We start from the raw sequence: 25,079 nt of genomic DNA, 5'->3' as shown, positions 1-25,079 counted from the left end.
TCCAAACTCAAATTATCGTCAATTTTATAACAGAAATAAAATGACGCATTTGGAACATATAAATAATTGAGTAACTATTTTGTAACTTTTAATAGTCAAAGAACTTAACAAAACAATTATCTTATAATCAATGGGCTATTTTGTAAATTTTAATAACCAAAAAACTTAACAAAACAATAACCTATAATCGGTAATCACTTGTGTATTTTACCCAAGGTTTTTTTTAAGCTTATTATTATTTAAAAATTACAATAACAAACTTATATGTTGTTTAATTAGAATATTTTAATAAGTATTTAAATAATGTGTCGATATTGTAATGATGTATTGAAGTTTCAAATATGTTATTAAGTTTAATTTTTTTTTATTATGAAAACAAAAAAGTTGTTTTATTCCTATTCCTAGGCCCTTCGAAAATCACAAAGGCTTTTACATAGGCACATGAAAGAAAGAAAACAAAAAAACTTGAAAAATGCTCTAAAAAAGCAAATGATTATCCTAAGCACCATTGATCAAGGCAAGCGCTTCGGCTTCCAGCGGAAGAGCTGGGATCGCTCCTTTTTTGGTCGTCGTTATTGCCCCGCATGCATTCGCGAATATCAGTACCTCCCTTAATTTTGATTCATTCTGGTTTTAAAGTTAAAATAAAATAAAAACATTTAGAATTAAAAAGAAAATAAAACCAATCATTATATTAAAAAAATGGGTTATACCTCAAGTATGGCTGGGTCTTGTACAATCTTGCACAGCAAAGCACCTACAAAGGAGTCCCCAGCCCCAGTTGTATCCACCGTATTCACATGGAAAGCATCCACTGCCCCATGGAAGTTCTGACCATAAAATCAGGAACGGTTATAAAAATTTGAAATTTCAGAGAGAGGGTCTAGTCTATGCTTACTTCTTTATATATAAACCTTATAGTTAGCATACCTTGGTGTAATATCTGCTACCCTTTTCACCCAGGGTGACCAAGAGCAGTGTCAAGTTGGGGCGCCAAAGCTTCATAGCGGTTTCATCGTCGATTTTGCCGCTACCAGTGAGGAACTCTAGCTCGACGTCGCTGACCTTGATGATATCAGCCTTATCCCAGATGGATAATATTTGTTTCCTTGCTTCATCGGCTGAAGGCCAAAGCGGCAGCCGAAGGTTTGGATCATATGAGAGCAAAGCACCGGATTCTTTCGCCACTTCCATTGCCTTCAAATGAGCTGATCTGCATGGCTCCACGATCAAACTTATTGATCCGTAATGGAACACTTTGGCCTGCACAAAAACAAACCCTAAACAATGCACTAAAATTCTAATGAAAGAATAACATTATAATCATCTAAATTATTTAAAAAAATAATAATACGGACAAACTAAACACGTGAACTCACGTGATAAAGTGGGATTAATAGACGTTGATGATTTTGGACTCATCTGGAGACAATTAGAGCCGTAAATGAGATGAGACAGATTGTGAGTTACTCGAGATCAACTCGATTAAGGTTCAATAAATATTCGGATCGAATGAATTCGAACTCGAGCTCGACTCGAGTTCTTAACGAGCCGAAACGAACTACTTGATATTCGACTCGAAAAGCTCGTGAGAAGATCGAAAATATAATATATTAAGATTTTATATTTTAAAATAAATTATTAATAATATTAACATTTATGTATTGATTTTTTTTTTAAATAGAGTAAGATTTTTATGTTTTTAAAGTTCAAGTTCGAGTTTGAGGCTTTAATCGAATTAAGTTTAAGAATTTTTTTCTTCATTTAGAGCTTTTCGAGCTGCTCACAAGCTTCAGTTCAACATTTCGAATTCGAGTCGAGCTTGAAAATTTTAAACTCGTAAGTTTTCGAGTCGAATTCTATTTCCGAGTTTTCGAGTTCAGCAACACTCGAACTCGACTCGGCTTGTTTACACCCCTAGAGACAATCATATAAACCCACGTGACTGGACAATATGGTTGGATTAACAGTGGCCTAAGAAGTTTAATTTGTAATTAATGTTATTTAAAGTAAATTGCACGAGCCAAGTGATTACAGTAGGAAAAAATTGTTATTATTCATTTATGTTTCGAATTTAAATATTTAATGTCAAATGATTAAAAGTGTTCTTTAATAAATAGACTTATCATAAATAATGTATTTATCTCGAATTAATAAAAAATAATAATAAATAAACCCACAAAACACTGCAAAATTTACATCCGTTCCTATTACACTGTTACGTCACATTAGATGGGAAAGTAATCATATTTTCAGAATCAGATTATAGTCCAATGAATGAATAAATAATAAAGGAAAACTACACTGTTACGTCAGCAGTAACCTCACCGATGGGTTATAATATCAGTTGCTGTAGTTGTAAAGAATAAGAATGACAATTTTTTGTTCCTAGATGCACAGGGTGGGTCCCGTAAACACTTATGGATCATAATAATATAGGCTAGGTGGCTGACATGTCAGTCTTATTTGAAACTCTACTCTCGCATTACGGCGCGTGTGAATCAGTGTTATTTTTTTGGTTCTTTAAGTCAAGATTGAAGAAAGGAGATCAAACGATTTGCAGAGTTGAAGGAAAAAAGATGATAATGTGACTTACGGATCTGATGAGATCAAGATTCAATTCCTCCGGTTTCAACAGCATGTCGGCGCTGGGATTCCTATAGAACATGAACTCACGCTCTCCATCGGCGCGTAGAGTTACGAACGCCAGAGCGGTTCTAGCGCCTTCGTCAAACAAGATCCCGTCACCGGAGACTCCGTTTTGCTTGAGAATATCGGCGAGCATGTGCCCGAACTCATCGTCGCCGAGTTTTCCGACGAAGGATGCTTTACCGCCTAGTCTTGAGACGGCGATCGCGACGTTGGCTGGGGCTCCACCGGGGGCTTTGAGGAAACCTGGAGCCTCAGCTAAAGAAACGCCGGAGATTGTGGGGACGAAGTCGATGAGCATCTCACCGAAGCTCACGATTGAAGTGTTGTCGGAGACGACTCCATTTGGTGCCATGACGTTGATGATATTTTGATTTCCTAAGGAAAGAAACAACTTGAGAGTACAGTTTCAGAGAAGACTGAAGAGACGAAGGAAAGACCAATGTCTGTTATATAGGGATAAAAAAATGGGAAATTGATTTTTGTTATAATTAAAATTATTAATTTAATTTTGAATATTAATTATTGTAGGAGCTGTGTTAATCCATATTATTCTTTTACCATTTTTATTGGAATCAAATACCATATTTATTTGTTTATAAAATTGATCCTTAAACTTTTAAACATTCTATTTCACCCTAAAACTCTCATTGTAAATTAACTCTTGAACATTCTAATTTCATCCCCAAACTACGACTCTCATTCTAAATTGGTCTTCGAACTTTTGAATCTTCTAATTCATCCAAATATGTAATTAGTTTCAACGATTTTATTAACAAGGGATGCGATTAGTATATACATATAGTTTAGGATGAAATTGAAATGTTCAAAAAGTTTAGAGACTTATTTCGAACGAAGATCATAGTTTGGGTATTAAAATGAAATGCTCAAAAGTTTGAGGACTAGTCTAGAATGATTGTTATAGTTTAGGGATGAATTTGAAATGTTCAAAAGTTTAAGGATTAATTTAGAATGAGAGTCATAATTGAAGGACGTGTGATGCAATTAACTCTTATTTTATTTAATCCATATTACTAATCTAAATAGATGAAAATTTAACTACACGTATTTTAGATGAAATATTACTTTTAAGAATATTTTCTAATTGTAAGTATATACACCTACAAACATGGGTTGGCGTAAGATTTTCTGTTAAGCGGTAAGAATTTAAAATTTTATATTAAAAATTTAAGGGTATAAAATTACAAAATTTCAAAAGATATAAAATTAGATCATTAACAAAAAATATAAAAAATATATACATAAACAATAAGAAAATTCAAATTTTCTAGATCAAGACCACACTCTATCACCCCAATATCCATCTCTAAATACAAATATTAGATAATTACATGATTTAGATCAAATATCACGATGCAAAGTCGGATTAAAAAAATAAAATATACCCACAAAATTTACATAGAATACTAATTTAATGAGAATAAAATTTAAAAAAAAAATTAAAAAAACATAGTATCTATGTTAATATAACCAAATATTGTATTGTAATATAAAAATTAAAAATATTAATTCAGATATAAATGAAATTGATTTTGCAATGATTTACTACAATTAGAATTGAGAACTTAACTAATAAATTTACTATGCACAAATTCTTTATTTATTTTTCTAGGTACAATTTTTTGTCTTAAATAATTAATGGATTGAGACAAATATACATTAGGAAAGAGTTAGATGGATTTTCTATTTTTATTCGACTTTTTTTGTAGAGAATTAATTTAAACCGTCTATTTTCAATCATCAACCGATTCTAAATCTATATGAAATTAAAAAGAAATTTATATTGTATAAATAGATAGTAATCCTTCACAAAATTTTGTTGAAAATATTTTGATGTTTCGATATAAAAAATTAAGTGTTATTGAATTTTAAGATTTTATAATCATTTTTAAAGTATATTTGATTAAATTATTCGAATATCACAAATATTACTCCAAGTGTTTTCAAAGGTCAATTTCAAACCTTACTAAAGTGTAAAATTGTGTTTTAAACTTAAAATATTTTTGAAACAATTTTTACAAAGTATTTCGAACCAAAATCGAGCCAAAAATCAATTTTATGAAGGGATGTACCGATGCACTATTTGATGTATCGATGCACACCCTAATTCGAATGCATTTTATGTACCGATGCACAGACCATGCATCGATGCACTCCTGGCTCTTTTGAAACATCGAATGTAATTAGTGTACCGATGCACGCCAAGTGTACCGATGCACTAGGTCTTATAACGGTCGAAATATTTGAATTTTACACATAGTGTGCCGATGCACCATTGAGAATGTACCGATGCACCCACGCTCCTACCAGATTTTTAAATGATAATTATTCAATAACAGCTCTATTGACTTCACCAATGATCCTCGACGTTCAGAAGTGATTCAAGGTGTATTTAAACAAGCTTAGGAGCCATTGATAAACAAGAATTGAGAGAGAAACAAAGAGAAAGCCTTAAACATCAAATTTGAGCAAATTCAAGCCTATTTTGCATTCAATATTCATTTTGCTTTCAAGAACACCCTTGTACTCAATTGTATTATTTTTTAGTGTTCTTTCTTTGTTCTAGAATTGTGCAAACAATTTGTCTTGTGAGGTTTTTCTGTAAGTTTGCGAAATTTGTATTCTTCTCTTTGGGAGAGAGTGTTCTCAAGAATTTGGGGTATAATTCTTGAGGGATTTGTAAGGTTACTCTTTGTCCTCAAAAGAAAGAAAAATTAGTGAATTTGTGGAAAATCCTTAGTGTGGATAGCTAAGGTAGTGGACGTAGACTTTGGTTGAGAAAGTTGAACCACTCTAAATTGTTGTGCAATTATTTTTTATTTTCTGCAAAAGCTTCCACCAAAATTTTTATTTTCAATTCACCCCTTCTTGGCTATTTCATCGATCGATTAACTCAACAATTGGTATCAGGGCCTCACTCATTTGAAGGTTTAATCGCCTCTTGTTCGATTCGAGAAGAGTTATATCGATATTCAAGTCATCAATGGTCTTCACTTCAAACGTCGACTTCGATCTTGATTCAATGCCTGTCAACGAGCTTTTTTTCTTCAATGAAGCTAATTATGCTTATTGGAAGAATAGAATGAGGTATTTCATTCAAGCAAGTGACAAGGGAGCATGGAATATCATAGAAGACGGATACATCATACCTTCTACTCATTCAAGATTGTGGAGTGAAGGAGAGACAAGAATGTTCCAGCTCAACTCAAAGGCTATCCATATTATTTTTGTGCTCTTGGACCAGATGAATATGGGGGATTTTCATCTTGTACAACCTCCAAGGAGATATGGGATAAACTACAAGTCACTCATGAAGGCAAAAACGAGGTAAAAGAATCTAAAATTAGTCTTCTAACTCATAGCTATGAAAATTTCAGGATGAAACCGAATGAAGATATCAAAGCTATGACATATAAATTTTCCACGATTGTCAATGGTCTCAAATCATAATGAGAGATCATTCCAAATGAGAAGCTTGTGAGGAAGTTAGTTTACTCTCTTCCAAAATCTTGGCAATCAAAGAAGACGACGATCATCGAGGCTAAAAACTTAAAATCTTTGACCCTCGATGAGCTAATTGGTTCTCTCCTCACGCATAAAATGATGCTTCAAGATGAGGTAGACCTCGAAAAGACGGACAAGACAAAGAAAGAAACGAAGAAGAAGAAGACGTTGGAGTTGCTCTCAAATCCACAAAGGATGAGAGTGATTCGGATGAATATGACGATGACGAGGAAATGGAGGCTTCAAAAATGAACCAAAGGAAAAAGACCCTATCATTTGCTACGAATGTAAAATATCGGGTCATGTTAAATACGATTACCCACAATTGAAGAAGAAGGGTCAATCGAAGAAAAAGCACAAGGCACACTTGGCTACATGGAGCTATGAAGAAGCTTCCGATGAAGAGGAACAAAAAGTAGCAAACTTGTGCTTGATGGCTATCGGGGAAAGCTCTCAAGTAACCTCTAACTCATCCAATTTTGAAGATTATTATTTTTATGAGCTGTTAGAGGAATATACTGGGTTGACTTCGGATTTAAAATACAAAAATGATATTTTAAAATTGAAAAATAAAAATAATCTCATATCCAATACCAACATTGATCTTGAAAGTAAGGTCAAAGAATTGCAAATCAAATTAGATGAATTTGAAAAGAAAAATATTTATTTGCATAACCTACTTTCAAGAGTGAATGATGATCATCAAAAGAAAATTGATGATCTTAAAGCTTCTTTTAATAAAGTTGGAACAAAATATTTTGAAAAATAAGAGAATTCAAAATCCAACTTTGTTAGAAAAAGTTTTAAAAACTACAATCATAGAGGTCCCCAAAGAACCTCAAATGGAAAAATTATTAGAAGTATATAGGTTCCTAAAGAACTCATTAATACTAAAGATAAGGATATCCTACACAAATGGATACCTAAGGGGACTAGAATTTTAGAAACTAATGAATATGGACCCAAAAGAAATTGGGTACCAAAAATAAAAAATTAATTTATGTTTGTTGGAAAAGGAGCATTGCTACAAGGCACAAAATACAAGTTCAAACTCATGGTACCTTGATAGTGGATGTTCAAGACACATGACCGGAGATAAGAGTCGGTTCATCGACCTTAACGACAAAAATGAAGGAAGGTGACTTTTGGTGATAATTCAAAAGGTCACATTGAAGGTATAGGTACTATAGGTAATACATCTTCCATACAAATTAAAGATGTTTTATATATGAATGGGTTAAAGGATAATCTATTGAGTATTAGTCAATTTTGCGATAATGATACAACGTCTTATTTGAAATAAATGGTTGTAAAATTGTTGACATTGCATCTAATTGGATTATGCTTGTTGGTCATAGAATATGAAACATTTACATGGTGCATTTAGATGCAATAAATATGACTAATTTATGCCTAGTTGCTAAGGATGAACATGATAGTTGGTTATGACATAGGAGACTAGGACATACAAACATGAGTGTTTTACAAAGACTAATTCAATGAGATCTAGTAAAAGTGTTGCCAAAGCTAAAATTTGATAAAGATAAAATCTGTGATGCTTGTGCTAAAGGAAAACATCAAAGAGCTTCCTTTAAGTCCATTAATGATGTATCAACTAGTAGAGTATTACAATTGATCCGTATAGATCTTTTTGGGCCAATTAGAACTATTAGCTTGGGTGGAAAAAAATATTGTTTTGTATTGGTATATGACTATTCTAGATATACTTGGGTTCTATTTTTAAGTACTAAAGATGAAGCATTAGAAAAATTCATCACGTTTTCAAAAGTAATCCAAAATGAAAAAGGTTACTCTATAACTAGTGTTAGGAGTGATCATGGTACTGAATTTGAAAATATTGGATTTACTGATTTTTGTAATTCAAATGGTATTAACCATAATTTTTCAGAACCTAGAACCCCTCAACAAAAATGGAGTTGTTGAGAGGAAAAATCAAACGTTAGAAGAAATGGTTAGAACCATGCTTTGTGAAAACAATTTGCCAAAATATTTTTGAGCGAAAGCCACAAATACCGCTTGTTATGTTATAAACCGAGTAATGATTAGGCCAATTTTAAAGAAACTCCATATGAACTTTTCAAAAATAAAAAACCTAAAATTAGTTATTTTCATCCTTTTAGATGTAATTATTTTGTTTTAAACAACGGTAAAAAAAATCTTAGCAAATTTGATACTAAAAGTGATGAAGAAATTTTTCTGGGTTATTCCTTAAACTCTAAAGCTTATCGGGTATTTAATAAAAGAACTTTAGTTGTAGAAGAGACTATACATGTTGTTTTTGATGATGATCCCCTTCCGAGGAATGATTCTTGTATTGATGATGACGTAGGAATTGTAAAAGCAAATGACGTTAGACATGACGTTGGAGAACTATCATCAAATAAAGAAACGAAATATGAGGAAACTCGCGATATTCTCGAGAATCCAACCATTGAAGAAAGGGAAGTCTCTTACCCAAGAGAATACAACTATGTCAAAGATGGTGAAATAATAGGTGATCCATCCAAAGGGGTAACAACTCGATCTTCTCTTAGAAATATATGTAATTATGTTGCATTTACCTCATGCATAGAGCCTAAGAATATTAAAGAAGCATTAAATTATAACAATTGGATTATGGCTATGCAAGAAGAGTTAAATCAATTTGAGAGAAGTCAAGTATGAACATTAATTGAAAGGCCTAGTAATAAATCTATTATAGATACTAGATGGGTATTTAGGAATAAGCTTGATGAAAGTGGTAATATAGTGAGAAACAAGGCTAGACTTGTTGCTCAAGGCTATACTCAAGAAGAAGGCATAGACTATGATGAAACATACGCTCCCGTAGCTAGGATGGAAGCAATTAGAATGTTATTAGCATTTGCATGTTTCAATGAATTTAAATTATATCAAATGGATGTTATAAGTGCATTTTTAAATGGTTTTATAAAAGAAGAAGTGTATGTGGAACAACCTCCTGGTTTTAAAAATTCAAAAATTTCCAAATCATGTTTTTAAATTGACAAAAGCGCTTTATGGTTTAAAACAGGCTCCTAGAGCTTGGTATGAAAGATTGTCAAATATTTTAATTGAAAAAGGTTTTTCAAAAGGGAATGTTGACACTACATTTTTTTAAAGCATAAAGGTAAAGATTTATTAGTAGTTCAAATTTATGTTGATGATATAATATTTGGTTTTACTAATAATGTTCTTTGCCAAGAATGTTCTAAGCTAATGCAGAGTGAATTCGAGATGAGCATGATGGGGGAGCTCTCATTTTTCTTGAGACTCCAAATCAAGCAAAGAAAAGATGGCATCTTCATCAATCAAACAAAATACGTCAAAGATATGCTCAAGAAATTTGGATTGGAAAATGGGAAACCTCACGCCTCTCCAATAAGCTTTCTACAAAGCTTGATAAAGATGATGGAGGTAAATGTGTAGACGTTAAATTGTATAGGTCAATGATTAGTCATTTGCTTTATCTAACTGCAAGTAGACCGGACATTATGTTTAGTGTTTGCTTATGTGCTAGATTTCAATCATGCCCTAAGGAATCACATTTACTAGTTTTTAAGAGGATCTTTAGATACCTTAAGGATACTTCTAGTTTAGGACTTTGGTATCCTACAGACTCTAACTTTAGCTTACATGCCTTCTCTGATGCGGATTATGGAGGATGCAAAATAGATAGGAAAAGCACCTCTGGTACTTGTCAATTCCTAGGAAATATGTTGATTTCATGGTTTTCAAAGAAACAAAATTGTGTTGCATTATCTACTACTGAAGCGGAATACATTTCAACTGGTAGTTGTTATGCACAAGTTTTATGAATGAAACAATAACTTTTAGATTATGGAATTGAGGTTAGTACCATACCTATCAAGTATGACAATACTAGTGCTATTTGTCTCACTAAAAATCCCATCCAACACTCTAGAACTAAGCACATTAAAATTAGACATCATTTCATTAGAGATCATATCACTAAAGGAGATGTAGTTCTATAATATGTTGATACTTTGCATCAGTTAGCGGATATTTTTACAAAACCTTTAGATAAAGAGCGATTTTGGACACTTACGAGAGAATTAGGTTTAACTGACCTATCTTCACTTAGTGTTTAAAATGATTTTTAGCACTTTTAATTAATTTTGAAAAATACTGATAAAAATAATATTTTTGATTGTATTATTTGCTAATAGTTCGGGGGAGTTTATGATTTTTAATGAAAATTAATTATATGTTCAAATAAAATTTAATGATAGATTTGATTGAACATTGTTAATTTTCGATATATGAGTTGCCAATACCACTGGAGCTGATTAATTTAGCATTTTGAGTGTTTAAAAACGAATTTTAACATTTTTGTGCACTGTGCATTGATACACTATGAAAGTGTACCGATGCATCCCTTGAATATGCATCGATACACTATGAAGATGCACTGATGCATGCCTTGAATGTGCATCGATACACTCGTTGGGTTTTAGGTTTATAATTCCTAAAATTTTCTCATTTTGTCAAAACCCTTAAACACTCAAGCCCGTCGTTTCTCTCTAAAAATCCCTCAAATCTCCAATCTTGCTCAAATCAATGATTACAAGTCGGAATCCAACTGTTTTTCAACATAAAATCCTGTTAACTTCACTAAAATTGTGCAAACAACATCACATTCCTCTCAAATCCGAAAATCTTCAAGGTATTTTTCTAAAACTACTATTTTATTAATTTTTGAACTTAGGACTAATTTTAATTAGTTCTAGGATGAATTAGATATCAGGCATTTGTTAGATTGTAGTTTAGAACTATAATCTACAACTAAGTTCATCAAAAACTCTCATTTTTTTCAATTTTTTTTTAATTTGAAATAAAAAAAATTGATTTTAAATTTGATGTTTTTTTATTTAATTATATTGTTTTGAAAACTAAATATTGATTTTCAAACATTGTTTTCAAAATGTTGCCATTAGGATTGTTTTAGAGAACCTTGAATATTGAGGACTCGTATTGAGTTTTGGGATTGATTATATTGCTTACATATGTTTCAAATTTGCAGGTAACCTTATCCATTCCGACCTTTAATCATGTCTAAACGTCCTAGGTCGTCATCTAGTCGTTCAAACCAAAACCGACCTCCTATTCCACCTCCACCTCAAAATCCAAATCCAAACGACCCGAATATGACCATTCTAAACTCTGTTTTAATGTGCCTGGTCTTAGACAAGATCTCTACCATATGTATCATAATTGTTTTGAGTCATATAAAATCTGGAAGAGCGTATTCCCTCTACGCAAGTAATGGTTGATATGAATTTTGAATATCTTCCTACCCTTAAATCCTAGAAATTTGATAAACTTTTTCACCTTAAACTGATTGTCTATCATCAACTAGTCTGCATTTTCTACTCCAATGCGGTATGTGTCCGAAACGAGTGTCAAATTGAAACCATAGGGATTTGATCTTATCTTTTAGGTCAATTTCTTTATATTGACTCCGACACAATCGCTTCTAACTTTGGGTTAGATAACGCGGATCTAGATAATGAAAGAGAGATTGTGGCTACACCCTATAAAGCTAAGGATAGTGTAAGTACATTAAGAACTCATCACGAGCGATTCCTTCACTTGATGATCTCTTGGTGGTTTAGTCTCCTTAGTAATTTGTTTATCAAACTCAGGCTTAGGGTTTCGCTTGATATTCCCACCCCTCTCCAGAACCAAATAAATATCACATCTTTAAAGAAATCGGGATAGAAGAAGGAAAATGACCAATGGGTTCGATCCATTGAGAAAATATCGGGAGCTAGCTCTTCACAAGCTCCTCCGGCACCGGCAGAGGACGATGATCCAGAACTTCAAGAGCTATTTCAAGATATCGACGATCACATACCCAAGGACGAACCGACACAACACAAGGATCAAATGCCTCCATACTTTCAATCATTTTTGGAGTCATTTGATCTGAGGTTTGCATCCATAGAGTCCCATTTAACTGCTATGGGGGCTCAACAATTGGAAAATCAACAAGAGATTCGAGCTAACCGTGAAGCAATGGATAATCGATTCAATGCTATGGAAAATAGACTCGATGTGCTTACACGAGATGTGGCTAAATATATGGGCACATCTATCTCCTCCCGATCCTCCTATGGATGATTAGACCTTGCCTTGCTTAGTTTTCTTGGATTGAACTTAGGATTTATTGTTAAAACATTTTGGATGTTTTTGGATTGATATATTTTTGGGTGTTTGAATGTTTAAATTTGATATGGATGTTTAGATGTTTGAACTTAAATGCTTATATTTATATATTTGGTTTGATTGAATTTTTAATTTGAGCTTAATGTTTATTAGTTTTTGCATCATTAGACATATTATGACCAATTTACAGTCTCACATATGTTTATGAATATTGATTTATGAAACTAATGGTTAATCTTTCTCTTGATTGTAATATTAGCAGCTTAAGCTTTATCTAAATATCAATTGGCTAAATTTTTAAAAACCTTGTTTAAAAAACGTTTTAGAGTCTTTTTGATTTAACAAAAAGTGGGAGAATATAGTAAGGAGGAGTAATTTTCAAAAATTGATTTCAAAAATGATTTTCAAAGAAAATCTTAAAATTACTTAAATGTTTTGTTATATCAAAAAGGGGGAGATTGTTGAAAACATTTTGATGTTTCGATATAAAAAATTAAGTGTTATTGAATTTTAAGATTTTATAATCATTTTTAAAGTATATTTGATTAAATTATTTGAATATAAGAAATATTACTCCAAGTTTTTTCAAAGGTCAATTTCAAACCTTACTAAAGTGTAAAATTGTGTTTTAAACTTAAAATATTTTTGAAACAATTTTTACAAAGTATTTCAAACCAAAATCGAGCCAAAAATCAATTTTATGAAGGGATCTACCGATGCACTATTTGATGTATCGATGCACACCCTAATTCGAATGCATTTTATGTACCGATGCACAGACCATGCATCGATACACTCCTGGCTCTTTTGAAACATCGAATGTAATTAGTGTACCGATACACCCCAAGTGTATCGATGCACTAGGTCTTATAACGGTCGAAATATTTGAATTTTACACATAGTGTACCGATGTACCATTGAGAATGTACCGATGCACCCACGCTCCCAACAGATTTTTAAATGATAATTACTCAATAACGGCTCTATTGACTTCACCAATGATCCTCAACGTTCAGAAGTGATTCAAGGTGTATTTAAATAAGCTTAGGAGCCATTGATCAACAAGAATTGAGAGAGAAACAAAGAGAAAGCCTTAAACATCAAGTTTCAGCAAATTCAAGCCTATTTTCCATTCAATATTCATTTTGCTTTCAAGAACACCCTTGTACTCAATTGTATTATTTTTTAGTGTTCTTTTTTTGTTCTAGAATTGTGCAAACAATTTGCCTTGTGAGGTTTTTCTGTAAGTTTGCGAAATTTGTATTCTTCTCTTTGGGAGAGAGTGTTCTCAAGAATTTGGGATATAATTCTTGAGGGATTTATAAAGTTACTCTTTATCCTCAAAAGAAAGACAAATTAGTGAATTTGTGGAAAATCCTTTGTGTGAATAGCTAAGGTAGTGGACGTAGACTTTGGTTGTGAAAGTCGAACCACTCTAAATAGTTGTGCAATTATTTTTTATTTTCTTTAAAAGCTTCCACCAAAAATTTTATTGCCATTTCACCCCTATTGGTTATTTCATCGATCGATTAACTCAACAAATTTCATAAAATATTATTCCTTTTCATAATAAAACAAATTAGTATTAGTGTTTATATTTCTCTTCGACTTGGCCTTGGATATTCTCTAATTATTTTCTACACATTTAGACCCTAAATTTAGGTATAAGTACTTAATTGCCTCAAATTTTGTCTATGTTGGGATTTGTGGAAGCTCGAATCGATAACTGAAAGGGTTTGCCAAGAGGGGTCGAGATGGTTCTTATGTTTAGGGAGTAAGGAGATTGAAAGATAAAAAAATTGCACATCGATTTATAGTGGTTCGACTTCTCAACCAAGTCTACATCCACTACCTCAGCTTCTCACCAAGGATTTTCCAACAAATTCACCAATTTGTTTTTTTCTTTTTCAATGACAAAGAGATAACCTTTACAAACTCCCTAGTTTTTCACGGGCTAAACTAGAACCTTTCCCTAACTTTTCATGGGCTTAGCTAGAACCAAAACCCCTTTACAATAAAAGGAAATATAAACAAGAAAACCTCTATAAGGTAGGTGTTTACAAGAATTAAGCTCACAATAACAGAAATATTTACAAGAGAAATATGAAATAAGAATGAAAAGCTTTTCTCTTGTGTTTGATTACTTGGATAGTTGTTCTATATCTTCTTCAAGTGTCCTCAGCTTGTTTTTGTAGGTTGAAATGAGTTTGAAGTCGTATCTAGCCATTGGGGATGTTTTGGAGTCGTTGGGGATTAATTTCCTGCAAAATAATATTGTCTAGAATAGGAAGTATCGGTACTCCTCTATAGGGTATTGGTACTACCTTTGTTAATTTCAAATTTAACTAGCCGTTGGAGCCTTGTAGTATCGATACTGCCTAAGGGGTATCGGTACTACTTTGCACTATGATATTAATACCCTTGCATGGTATCGGTACCCATTTTGCATTCGATGTTTTGGGTCTTTATTGTAGTATCAGTACTACCTTCTCTTGTGTTTGATTTCTTGGATAGTTGTTCTCTATCTTCTTCAAGTGTCTTCAGCTTGTTTTTATAGCTTGAAATGAGTTTGAAGTCGTATCTAGCCGTTGGGAATGTTTTAGAGCCGTTGGGGATTAATTTTCTGCAAAATAAGGCTGTCCAGAATAGGAAGTATCGATACCCTCTATAGGGTATCGATACTACCTTTGTTAATTTCAAATTTAACTAGTCGTTGCTAGTCGTTGGAGCCTTGTAGTATCGATACTGCCTAAGGGGTATCGATACTACTTTGCACTATGGTATCGATACCCTTGCATGGCATCGATACCCTTGCATGGCATCGGTACCCATTTTGCATTTGATGTTTTGAGCCTTCATGGTAGTATCGATACTACCTTTACCTAAGGTATCGACTACATGTAGGGTATCGATACTCATTCATGTGGTACCGATACTACAAAGAACAATATCGGTACTACTTGTAATTTTTGCTCAATTCATCTTTTAAATTTACTTTGAATTATTTTTGAAATCTTTTTGAAACTTTGAATAAATTCAATTCAAGTCCAAAAATATTTTGTCATAAATTGTTATATCAAAATATAGTTCAACAATCTCCCTTTTTTGATATAACAAAACATTTGAAAAATTGTTTTGGCAAAACTCCCCTTAATAAAATATTTAATAAAAAAATATCAATTGTTACCAATTGTTGGAAAATATATCAAAATGTTCAGCTCCCCCTTTTTCATTAAGAAATAAATTGAATTTTTCAAACCATACTTCTCTCCCCTTTTGTTATATAAAAAATAATTCATCTTTAAAAGTTCAAAATATCTTTGGAGAGTAAGTGATAAATTTAACATTTAAAAATCATTTGAAAAATCAAAGCTCCCCCTCAAAAAGTGCATTCCAAACAAAATTTTGCTTTAAAAGCTTAACACTTAAACAAAATTGAATTTCAACAAAGAATAACAAACATGTTAGTAGCACATGAAATTCAATATATCCAAGTCTAAAATACTTTATGCAGTATTAATTTTTGAAATTAAGTGCATATGCATAAAGTTTTCCAAAAATGTTATGCATTTAAAAAATTTGATATCAATTGTTAGAGAGATATCATTTTCATTTAAACCATATGTAACCATTTAATTTTAGGTCAAAAATTAAAAGTTATAAAATCAAAAACATTTGAAAATTTGATATCAATTGTTAGAAAGATATCATTTGCATTTAAAACCAATTTTGACCAAAATTCCTTATGATGAACTAAAAATTATGAAAAATCATTAAAACATTAAAATGTTCATCATAACATATTTTTAACGTACATGAGATTATAACAATGCATAATCATTTAAAATCAAAACTCATGCATGCCTAAAATCAAATGAGCAACCAATTAATCAAAAATTAAAAAAAATGTTTTAGGCTTAGAGGTTACCCTTTCCTTTTCAACGTGTGGCTAGAGCATTTGAATATCTCCATTTTCATAATCATTACTCCCATACACCTACAAGAGACATTTAAGTAGATTTTTGTATCCAAATTGCTTTGGATCCTTGAACGTTAGTTTCAATGCCCTTGTTCCCTTAGGAACCCATACTTGTCTAATTTTAAAACGTTTTCCTTTCTTCAAAGGACAAGTATGTTCCTTATGACCATGATAATGGCAATGCGAGCATTTTGTCATTTTTAAACATAATGAGTTGTTTTTAGAAATTAATTCTTTTTCTTAAATCAAAACTTTCTTTTTCTAAAACATTGATTTTGACTTTTGAAAGCTCTAAATCATTTTGTAAAATTTCATGTTGATTTTCAAAATCAACTATTACTTTCAAAACCAAATTATTTTCATTTTTAAGTTTTGAAATTAATTTCTTATATTTGGAATTCATGGTCTCAAATCCCAAATACAACACATTATAAGCATCTTGTAACTCATCAAAAGAATATGAATTTAATTCATTTGAGATAGAAGATACCTCAGAATCTTCTTCTATTGCCATGAGTCATAGATTGGCTACTTCTTCATCATCATCGGAGTCATCTTCATCACTCCAAGCTGCCATAAATGTCTCTTTTCTTGCTTGATCCCTTCTTCTTTAGAAGGGGACAATTATATTTGACATGCCCCATTCTTTGACAATTGAAGCACACTGGGGGACTTTTCTTCTTGGTTGATTCATGCTTCATTTCCTTGGAAGACATGAATCTCTTGAGTTCTTTAAAGAGCTTGACCATCTCTTCTTATTCTTCATCGTCTTCATCCACCTCTTAACTTGAATCTTGATAGCTCTCGTTGGTGGATTTGAAGGCAATGCCTACCTCCTTCTTCTTCTTGTTTTTCTTCTCTTCATTTTCTTCCTCTTCCTTCACCATCAACTCATTAGTGAGAAGATAACCAATTAGCCCATCGAGAGTGAGAGACTTTAGGTCTCTAGCTTCGATAATAGTTTTCTTCTTCGATTGCCACGACTTAGGAAGATAGTATATCATCTTCCTCACAAGCTTATCATTAGGGATTACTTCTCTAAATCCCTTGAGACCGTTGACAATCATGAAAATCTATCCATCATAACTTTGATGTCTTCATCGGGTTTCATCTTGAAATTCTCGTAGCTATGGTTGAGAAGACTTATCTTTGTTTCCCTCACTTCGTCGGTTCTTTCATGAGTGACTTGGAGCTTATCCCAAATATCCTTAGCGGTTGAACAAGATGAGATTCTTCTATATTCATCTGAGCCTAAATCACAAAAGAGAATGTGCATAGCCTTAGCATTAAGCTGAAACTTTTTCTTCTCTTCATTACTCCAATCATTCCAATCACCGGGTGGAGTGGAGTAACCCTTCATGATTGAGTTCCAAGCTCCTATATCGTAAGCTTGAATAAAGAACATCATCTTATTCTTCTAATAGGTATAATTTGCTCCATTGGAGAAGGGTGACTTGTTGACCGGTTGTGAATCTACAATATGTGAATCTTCAATGTAATAGGCACCGGAGGTTAAAGCCATTTCTTTGTTGGTTGCGTCGGGAATCGGTAGAGCTTCTTCGAGGATTGTCTCAAGGATGTTAAGCCTTCTAACGAGTTAAACTCTAATACCAATTATTGGGATTTACGAAAGCTCGAATTGATAACCGAAAGGGTTCACCAAGAGAGGTCGAGATGGTTCTTGTGTTTAGAGAGTAAGGAGATTGAAAGATAAAAAAATTGCACATCGATTTATAGTGGTTCGACTTCTCAACCAAGTTTACATCCATTGCCTTAACTCCTCACCAAGGATTTTCCAACAAACTCACTAATTTGTTCTTTCTTTTTCAAGGACAAAGAGATAACTTTTACAAACTGTCTAGTTTTTCACGGGCTAAACTAGAACCTTTCTCTAGCTTTTCACGGGCTCAGCTAGAACCAAAACCCCTTTACAATGAAAAGAAATGTAAATAAGAAAATCTCTCTAAGGTAGGTGTTTACAAGAATTAAGCTCACAATAACAAAAATATTTACAAGAGAAAGATGAAATAAGAATGAAAAACTATTCTCTTATGTTTGATTGCTTGGATAGTTGTTCTCTATCTTCTTTAAGTGTCCTCAACTTGTTTTTATAGCTTGAAATGAGTTTGAAGTCGTATCTAGCTGTTGGCGATGTTTTGGAACCTTTGGGGATTAATTTCCTACAAAATAAGGTTGTTCAGAATAGGAAGTATCGGTACTCCTCTATAGGGTATCAGTACTACCTTTGTTAATTTCAAATTTAACTAGCCGTTAGAGCCTTGTAGTATCGATATTGCCTAAGGGGTATCGGTACTACTTTGCACTATGGTATTGATACCCTTGCATAGTATTGGTACCCATTTTACATTCGATGTTTTGAGCCTTCATGGTAGTATCAATACTACCTTGATGGTATCGGTACTACCTTTGTCTAAGGTATCGATACTACATGTAGGGTATAAATACCCATTCATGTGGTATCGATACTACAAAGAACAGTATCAGTACTACTTGTAATTTTTGCTCAATTCATCTTTTAAATGGACTTTGAATTATTTTTGAAATCTTTTTAAAACTTTGAATAAATTGAATTCAAGTTCAAAAATATTTTACCATAAATTGTTATATCAAAATATAGTTCAACAGTCTAGATTTATTTAAATATAACTTTAAAAAAAACTCCTATTTTCCAAGGGAAAACCTCATTTTAGTACTTGAAATATAAAATGTTTAAAAATATGTTTACTAACTAAATAATAATCTAAATCAGACTAGATTAGCTTGACAATAAAATTCTATCCAAAACACAACTCAATTTGATAAATAAAAACATACTTTGTTACAAAATTGTTTATATTTTAAAAATGCTTTATGAAAATCACAAATTAATAATAAAATATCCTCTAAACATAATAAATTTCTGTTTAAAATTAAAATTTTATTTTATTTTAAGTTAATAAAAAACTTATTTTAAGATCAGATACTGGTTATTGAGAAATCAATACATTTTATATTTAGATAGACAACATTACACTATATTAGCAAAGTTCCAAAAATGGTAGAAAGTAACTAAATATGTTTGTTTTTATTTGATTATTAACATTTTAGTATCCATTTATAACCTAATGCACTTATTTTATAGGTACAATGACAAAAATTATCCCCTAATGTTTAATTAAATATACATTTTACTCCTTACTTTTTGAAGCATTTTGGCCTTAATGTTTTACTTTGGGTCAAAATATTTTAGAGTATTGTTAGTTTGTTGACTAACGGTTTCCATCCATAGAGGTGTCTTTTTATCTCAAAATGAAACATTATGGATCAAAATGCTCTAAAAAGAATATGGGCTCAAATGACTATTTAATCAAACGTTATGTGTATTTTTGTCATTATACTTATAAAATAAATGTCTAAATTATAGTGTTTATTATTTGACTTCTAAAAAATAAACTAATTTTTGAATTTTTCGTATGTTTTTATATTTGTTTGCTTAGAAAATCAAAGGAGAGAGAAAGAAGATGACCGAAGGTCACATGTCTCACATCCTTTGGATATTTTTTATGAATGATCAGGAAATAATTACGGAATAAAAATATTAAATATTTATTCTGACCAAAAAAATTTAAATATCCAAATAAAATTATTATAATTTAAATACTTATTTTATATTAAATCCTTTGAGAGGATAAAATTACAATAAGTTGGGTTTCCTTGCTCATATGGAGTAGTGGGAAAAAAATTTCCCGTATAAAACCGTCACCATATTATTTTTTGATCTAGGGTCATATCTACAGTGTCACGGGAATAGACCTAGAGGGGAGCGGATGGGGGTGGTCCTCCTAAACATTTAAATTCCTATATAATTTTGACATTTTTCTTTGTATTATTTTTGTTAAAAATCCATTTTCGCCCCCTGGCATTTTTTAAGTTTGTCTCCCCTTTAAAATTTTATAAGTTCGCCTCCTCTAATATAAAATTTTGCATCCGTCCTCAGTGTCAAGGAGAAGACGTCAAGAACACCATGCAATCTTAGATTTTCACGCGGCATTAACTTTCTCAAAGTTAAAGATGCATAGCAATCTTGGAGTCTTCAACTAAAGACTTCATACCCTTCTAAAGTCTATGAAAATACCGTAACAATTATTTTAGTATGAGAAATAATATTCGAGGTAGATTGTTTTGATAATTTTTTTAAAGACATCGTTTTAGTCCTTATCCTGGATGTTGGAGTGATAATAATTTATTGAAATTATACCTCGGCTCAACGATGTGCAGGTCTAATCGAACTGATCAAGATCAACTTGGCATGATATTCCGCACTATCTTCTCCACTAAAGCTAAACCAATTATGATACGCCATTTAATAAAAAAAACCAATTATTATGTTCCAAAAACAAAGGCCATCTTTTAATTTTTTTTCTTTTTAAATATATATTACTTGTGGGAATAAATATTTGTCATTATTTTTATTAAATAAATAAAAGTAAAATAAAATATAGATTATTAAGATGATTACTTTATTTTTTTGCGTTATTTTTCCATATCATTATATATATATATATATATTGAATTTTATGTTTATACATAAAATTATTGGCTGAGTTATACCACAGTCCATATGTATAGTATAGGCCGGAAGTTCTGATTCCATTCATCAATGCATCGTGGCATATGATTAGCGAGTTTTTATAAAGTTATAATACCTAAATTAGGTCTACCTCTTAAATAAAAAAAAATACATTTAAATATATTTAAATTAATAAATTTTTAAATATTATAATAATAATACTATCAATTAAAATAACATACAATCACCGACAGAGGCTGGTTTAAGTCATAAACATTTTGATATTATTTAAACATGTTTCGAGTTTGAAGTTTTGTGTGTGTAGAAAATTTCTCTTAGGAGATTCACATATCGAAATCAGATATGCGACACGAATCGGTCCGAATTAGAATGAAAAAATACATTAAAAAATATCAAGCAATATGAACAGACTTTAAAATTTTCAATTGGTTTCTTAAAATAATATAACATTACACCTTTTTTTAATATTACTTTGGTTGGCCGGTTGCAACATGTTTGTTGCTACATATCATGCAACCTTAAAAATGGCATGAAATTGGAAATCGGATTGAAATAATATTTTATATACTGTAATCTATCTAGGTGAAAATATTCAGTCGAAATTGAAATTTATTTAACTTAAAAAAATATTTGAGTTTAAATATTAATTTAGTTGAATAGCTCGAATTCGAGTTGTATTACATTCGTATAAATCTAATTTATATTTTTAAACTACACTTTAAAAAATAAATATATTGTATTTATCGTTTGTATGCACCGTTCATCGCTTTTATTTTTAATCTTTATTGGTTGACGACGACATTAATTTTAATTTGGTTGTTAACCGGCAATAGTCTTTATTGTTATTTTATTTTCTTATATTATATCTTTATTTTTCTTCTTGTTTTTAATTTTTAATAACTTTACATTTATGACACGTTTTCCTCTTACTTTTGGTATGTTTTCGATCGTTTAATTGTTGTTATCATTTATCTTTTTTCTAAGGATTTATTTAACATTGTCATGACTGATAAATATGACGCTTATCTGTTATCATATTGATATTCCCTACTTCGGACCTTCGAATTAGATTTGATTCTCGATTTTCATTCGTGGATAATTTTTCATGTCGCTTGGCTATGATTTGCGGTTTGTCAGTTGTCTTTCAATAGATTGATCTCCTTTTGTGGTTCGTTTGTCGATGTGGTTAGATCTATTTGTATCTATATTTATTCAAGTTTTTTTGTTTAGTTTTTAACATTTTCTTTAAATGATCCTTATTGATCTTAAGTCACTAGTTTTTGTATGAATGATTATAGAAAAATATCCTAACTATGTGTTTAATTTATGTTTACGATTATAAAATTTTATTCTAATTTAGGATATTTCCTATTTTTAATAAAAAATTAACCACTTCTATAATAAAAAAATACTTTTAAAAGATGAAGACCTAATAAAGATGATAACTTTCCTAAGTTGTGTTAAAATATTCACGCATTTTTAGTGTTATAAACGAGTCGAACTGAGTTTGAGTAGTGTTGAGCTTGACTCAATTTGAAAAGTGTAAAATTAAATTCAACTCGACTAAAAAAATTCACAAGCTTAAAATTATCAAATTCGACTCCAAGTTTAAAATAAAAGATTGAAACTCGACTCGACAAATCCTCCTTATCATATTCATGCATGTAACTTTATACTCAGAATCTGATTCTTTAGGTTTGATTAATTCCATTCCATACCTTTTAAGTCATCTTTGATTGTCTTATAGTTCTTCAAATGCTTCCGTCTCCGAAGAGAATCCCGTAGCTGTCGCTTCATGAGTCTCTCTTTCGAGCAACTCAAGTTCCCCTGATTCCCGGATGTCTGCAATATAACTCAAACTTACCGCTCTTACTTTATCGATACGGATGTAATTGCTCCAACTCTAATCTTTTAAGAAGAATAATATTCTCTTTTATCACTGAAATCACTCATTCAAGTTTTTTTCTACAATCGCGATGAGGACTCGAGTGATTGCAGGTATTTTGATTTTCGGTGCACCTTGCAGTTAAAGACTATTATATAAAGCTCGCTAAGAATATTAGTGAGAAAATTAATCAACATGATCATGTATTAGGTACTAGATGAAGAACAATTACAATAGTTCGAAGCCATTAACATTTTAATACCTGGAATCTATCGTAGCATCTTACTTATAGTTGTAAAATCATGTGGAATTTAAAAGGGAATCAAATTTATTAAATTCTAAAATGGATGTCCCGTGTTCCTATATGTAATGGGGTAAGGGGAGGTAAGATAGTAGGCTGCCCCCAATACAAGGTTGAGAGCAGCTTCCGTAGAAGACCTCCAAATTATGAAATGACCTCCGTGGGACTCGATCCCAGACCTCAAGGTTAAGAACCTTATGCTCTACCAACTGAGCTGGATAGTCATCTCATTATTAAATTCTAAGAGGGACAAAAATAGATTATTAACAAAAATATAAAGAAAATATCTAAAATATATGATAATTTAAAACTTTTAGAAGAGGCAACTGCTCACTTACGTCTTTTGAAACATCCCTGATTATCCCACCAGCTCCCCTCGGTATATCCATGGTGGTACTTTATATTTGTTTATAAGTGTCCCTGCACTTAAGGCAGAAAGTTGTACTAAGCAATCCAAAGCTTGATCTGAACTCCCGCCCTTTTGGATGGCAGCCAATGCAGTTTCCTTTAGTTTCATGGCTCGAGCCCTCTCTGGTTGGTCCACAGATACTGAGTGAGACAAGATCCGAGCCAGTTTGGTTGCGTCAGGGACAGTGTTTAAACCCTCGCAGACACGGATAGACACTCCCAGTTCTTCAGCCAGCAGCTTGGCGTTGTCGAAGTGATCGACTTGCATGGGCCACACCAGCAACAAAACTTCACCCAGTAGTCCCTCTAATGCCGAGTTCCAGCCACAGTGAGTCAAGTACGAACCAACAGCTCGATGCTCCAGAATCACCAACTGCGGCGTCCAACCTTTGATTACTAGTCCCTTCCCTCGTACTCTCTCTTCGAACCCGGACGAAACATTGTTCCGATCTCTGCCATCTTCTTCCATGATGTTGATGGCCCAAATGAAAGGAACTCCGCTCTCTTCCAATGCTGAAGCCAACGTCTCCATTTGTCGTTTGGACAACGAAATCTGGGTTCCGAATCCGACATACACCGCAGATTTATCGACATGGAAAGAATCAAGCCATGCTATTATTTGATGTTGGGGCATGGAACCTGGTCCACCTCTCTCAGTGCCATTAGGTTTTATAGGAAGCAAAGGCCCTATAGACCACAGTCGATCATGGTGGATGAACTCATCTTTGATCATATGCATTTTGTCACCATCTAGCTCAGTAAATGAGTTGAAGATAAGACCCCAGCTTGTTGCAATCCCCATATGTATCCTTGTGAAAGAATCATCTTCAGAACCATAGTTCAGGTACCTTGACATCCGCGGAAACAAAGTACTTGGATTAAGAACACTGAAACTCAGATTCTGGATATTAAGAGACGAAGCAAGTGAGTTGACCCAGGAACTAAGGAGCATATCAGAGAGAACGGAAACAGGAGGCGATGGGTGGGTTCGAAACCATTTAACCAAAGGATCGAAAAGTTCACTCAATGATTCGACGAAATGTGGTGCTAAGGAAACATCTTGCATGATCTCGACTCCGGGAGGGATGGGAGAGGCTGAACAAGTAGGGAATGGAAGAACCAGTGTATGAACACTGGTGGAAGAATGAAGAGATAGAAGAGGATTTAGATAGTGAAGGTTTTTGGGGGTGACGACAATTGTGACGGTCAAGCCACGACGGAGGAGCTGGTGGATTAGGTCCATATGGGGAAGAATATGGCCACCTGCTGGGAATGGGATCGTCAAGACGTGTACGCCATTGTTCTTCTTGTTAGTTGCCATTGAGAAATACAGTCTCCACTTTCTTCACCTATATATGTCTACCCCCTAAAATGGAACCAATCTTACTACTCATCCAAAGATAACCTAAGCCAACAATTAGGTAAACATTTATAGTGTCCACTGTGCAGTTTTATTTTAATAAGATTAAAAATAAAAATAAAAAAATATTTATAGAAATAGACCAGAAATCAGAAAGGTTTAAAAAACATGGCA

At 32.4% G+C, this 25,079-nt stretch overlaps 2 protein-coding genes across 2 annotated transcripts; both read right to left on the bottom strand.

Moving 5' to 3' along the window:
• Positions 1–325: 325 nt before the first annotated feature.
• LOC120176428 (probable fructokinase-4) lies at positions 326–3,026 on the bottom strand. Its single transcript, XM_039182861.1, has 4 exons — positions 2,597–3,026; positions 931–1,263; positions 714–830; positions 326–627 (listed from the first exon to the last, which is right to left on the bottom strand). The coding sequence occupies exons 1-4, from the start codon at positions 3,002–3,004 to the stop codon at positions 499–501; spliced, it is 987 nt and encodes a 328-aa protein (XP_039038792.1). The 5' UTR covers positions 3,005–3,026; the 3' UTR covers positions 326–498.
• Positions 3,027–23,495: 20,469 nt separating this feature from the next.
• Positions 23,496–24,866, bottom strand: LOC120175894 (flavonol 7-O-rhamnosyltransferase-like). Its single transcript, XM_039182445.1, has one exon. It carries the CDS (start codon positions 24,864–24,866, stop codon positions 23,496–23,498), a length of 1,371 nt encoding a protein of 456 aa, XP_039038376.1.
• Positions 24,867–25,079: the final 213 nt, after the last annotated feature.

This window comes from Hibiscus syriacus, unplaced genomic scaffold (assembly GCF_006381635.1).
Source record: "Hibiscus syriacus cultivar Baekdansim isolate YM2019G1 unplaced genomic scaffold, ASM638163v2 tig00003398_pilon, whole genome shotgun sequence".
Lineage (NCBI taxonomy): Eukaryota > Viridiplantae > Streptophyta > Magnoliopsida > Malvales > Malvaceae > Hibiscus > Hibiscus syriacus.
Note: the sequence above shows the minus strand (reverse complement) of the source record. Positions and strands in the feature narration are given on the sequence as shown.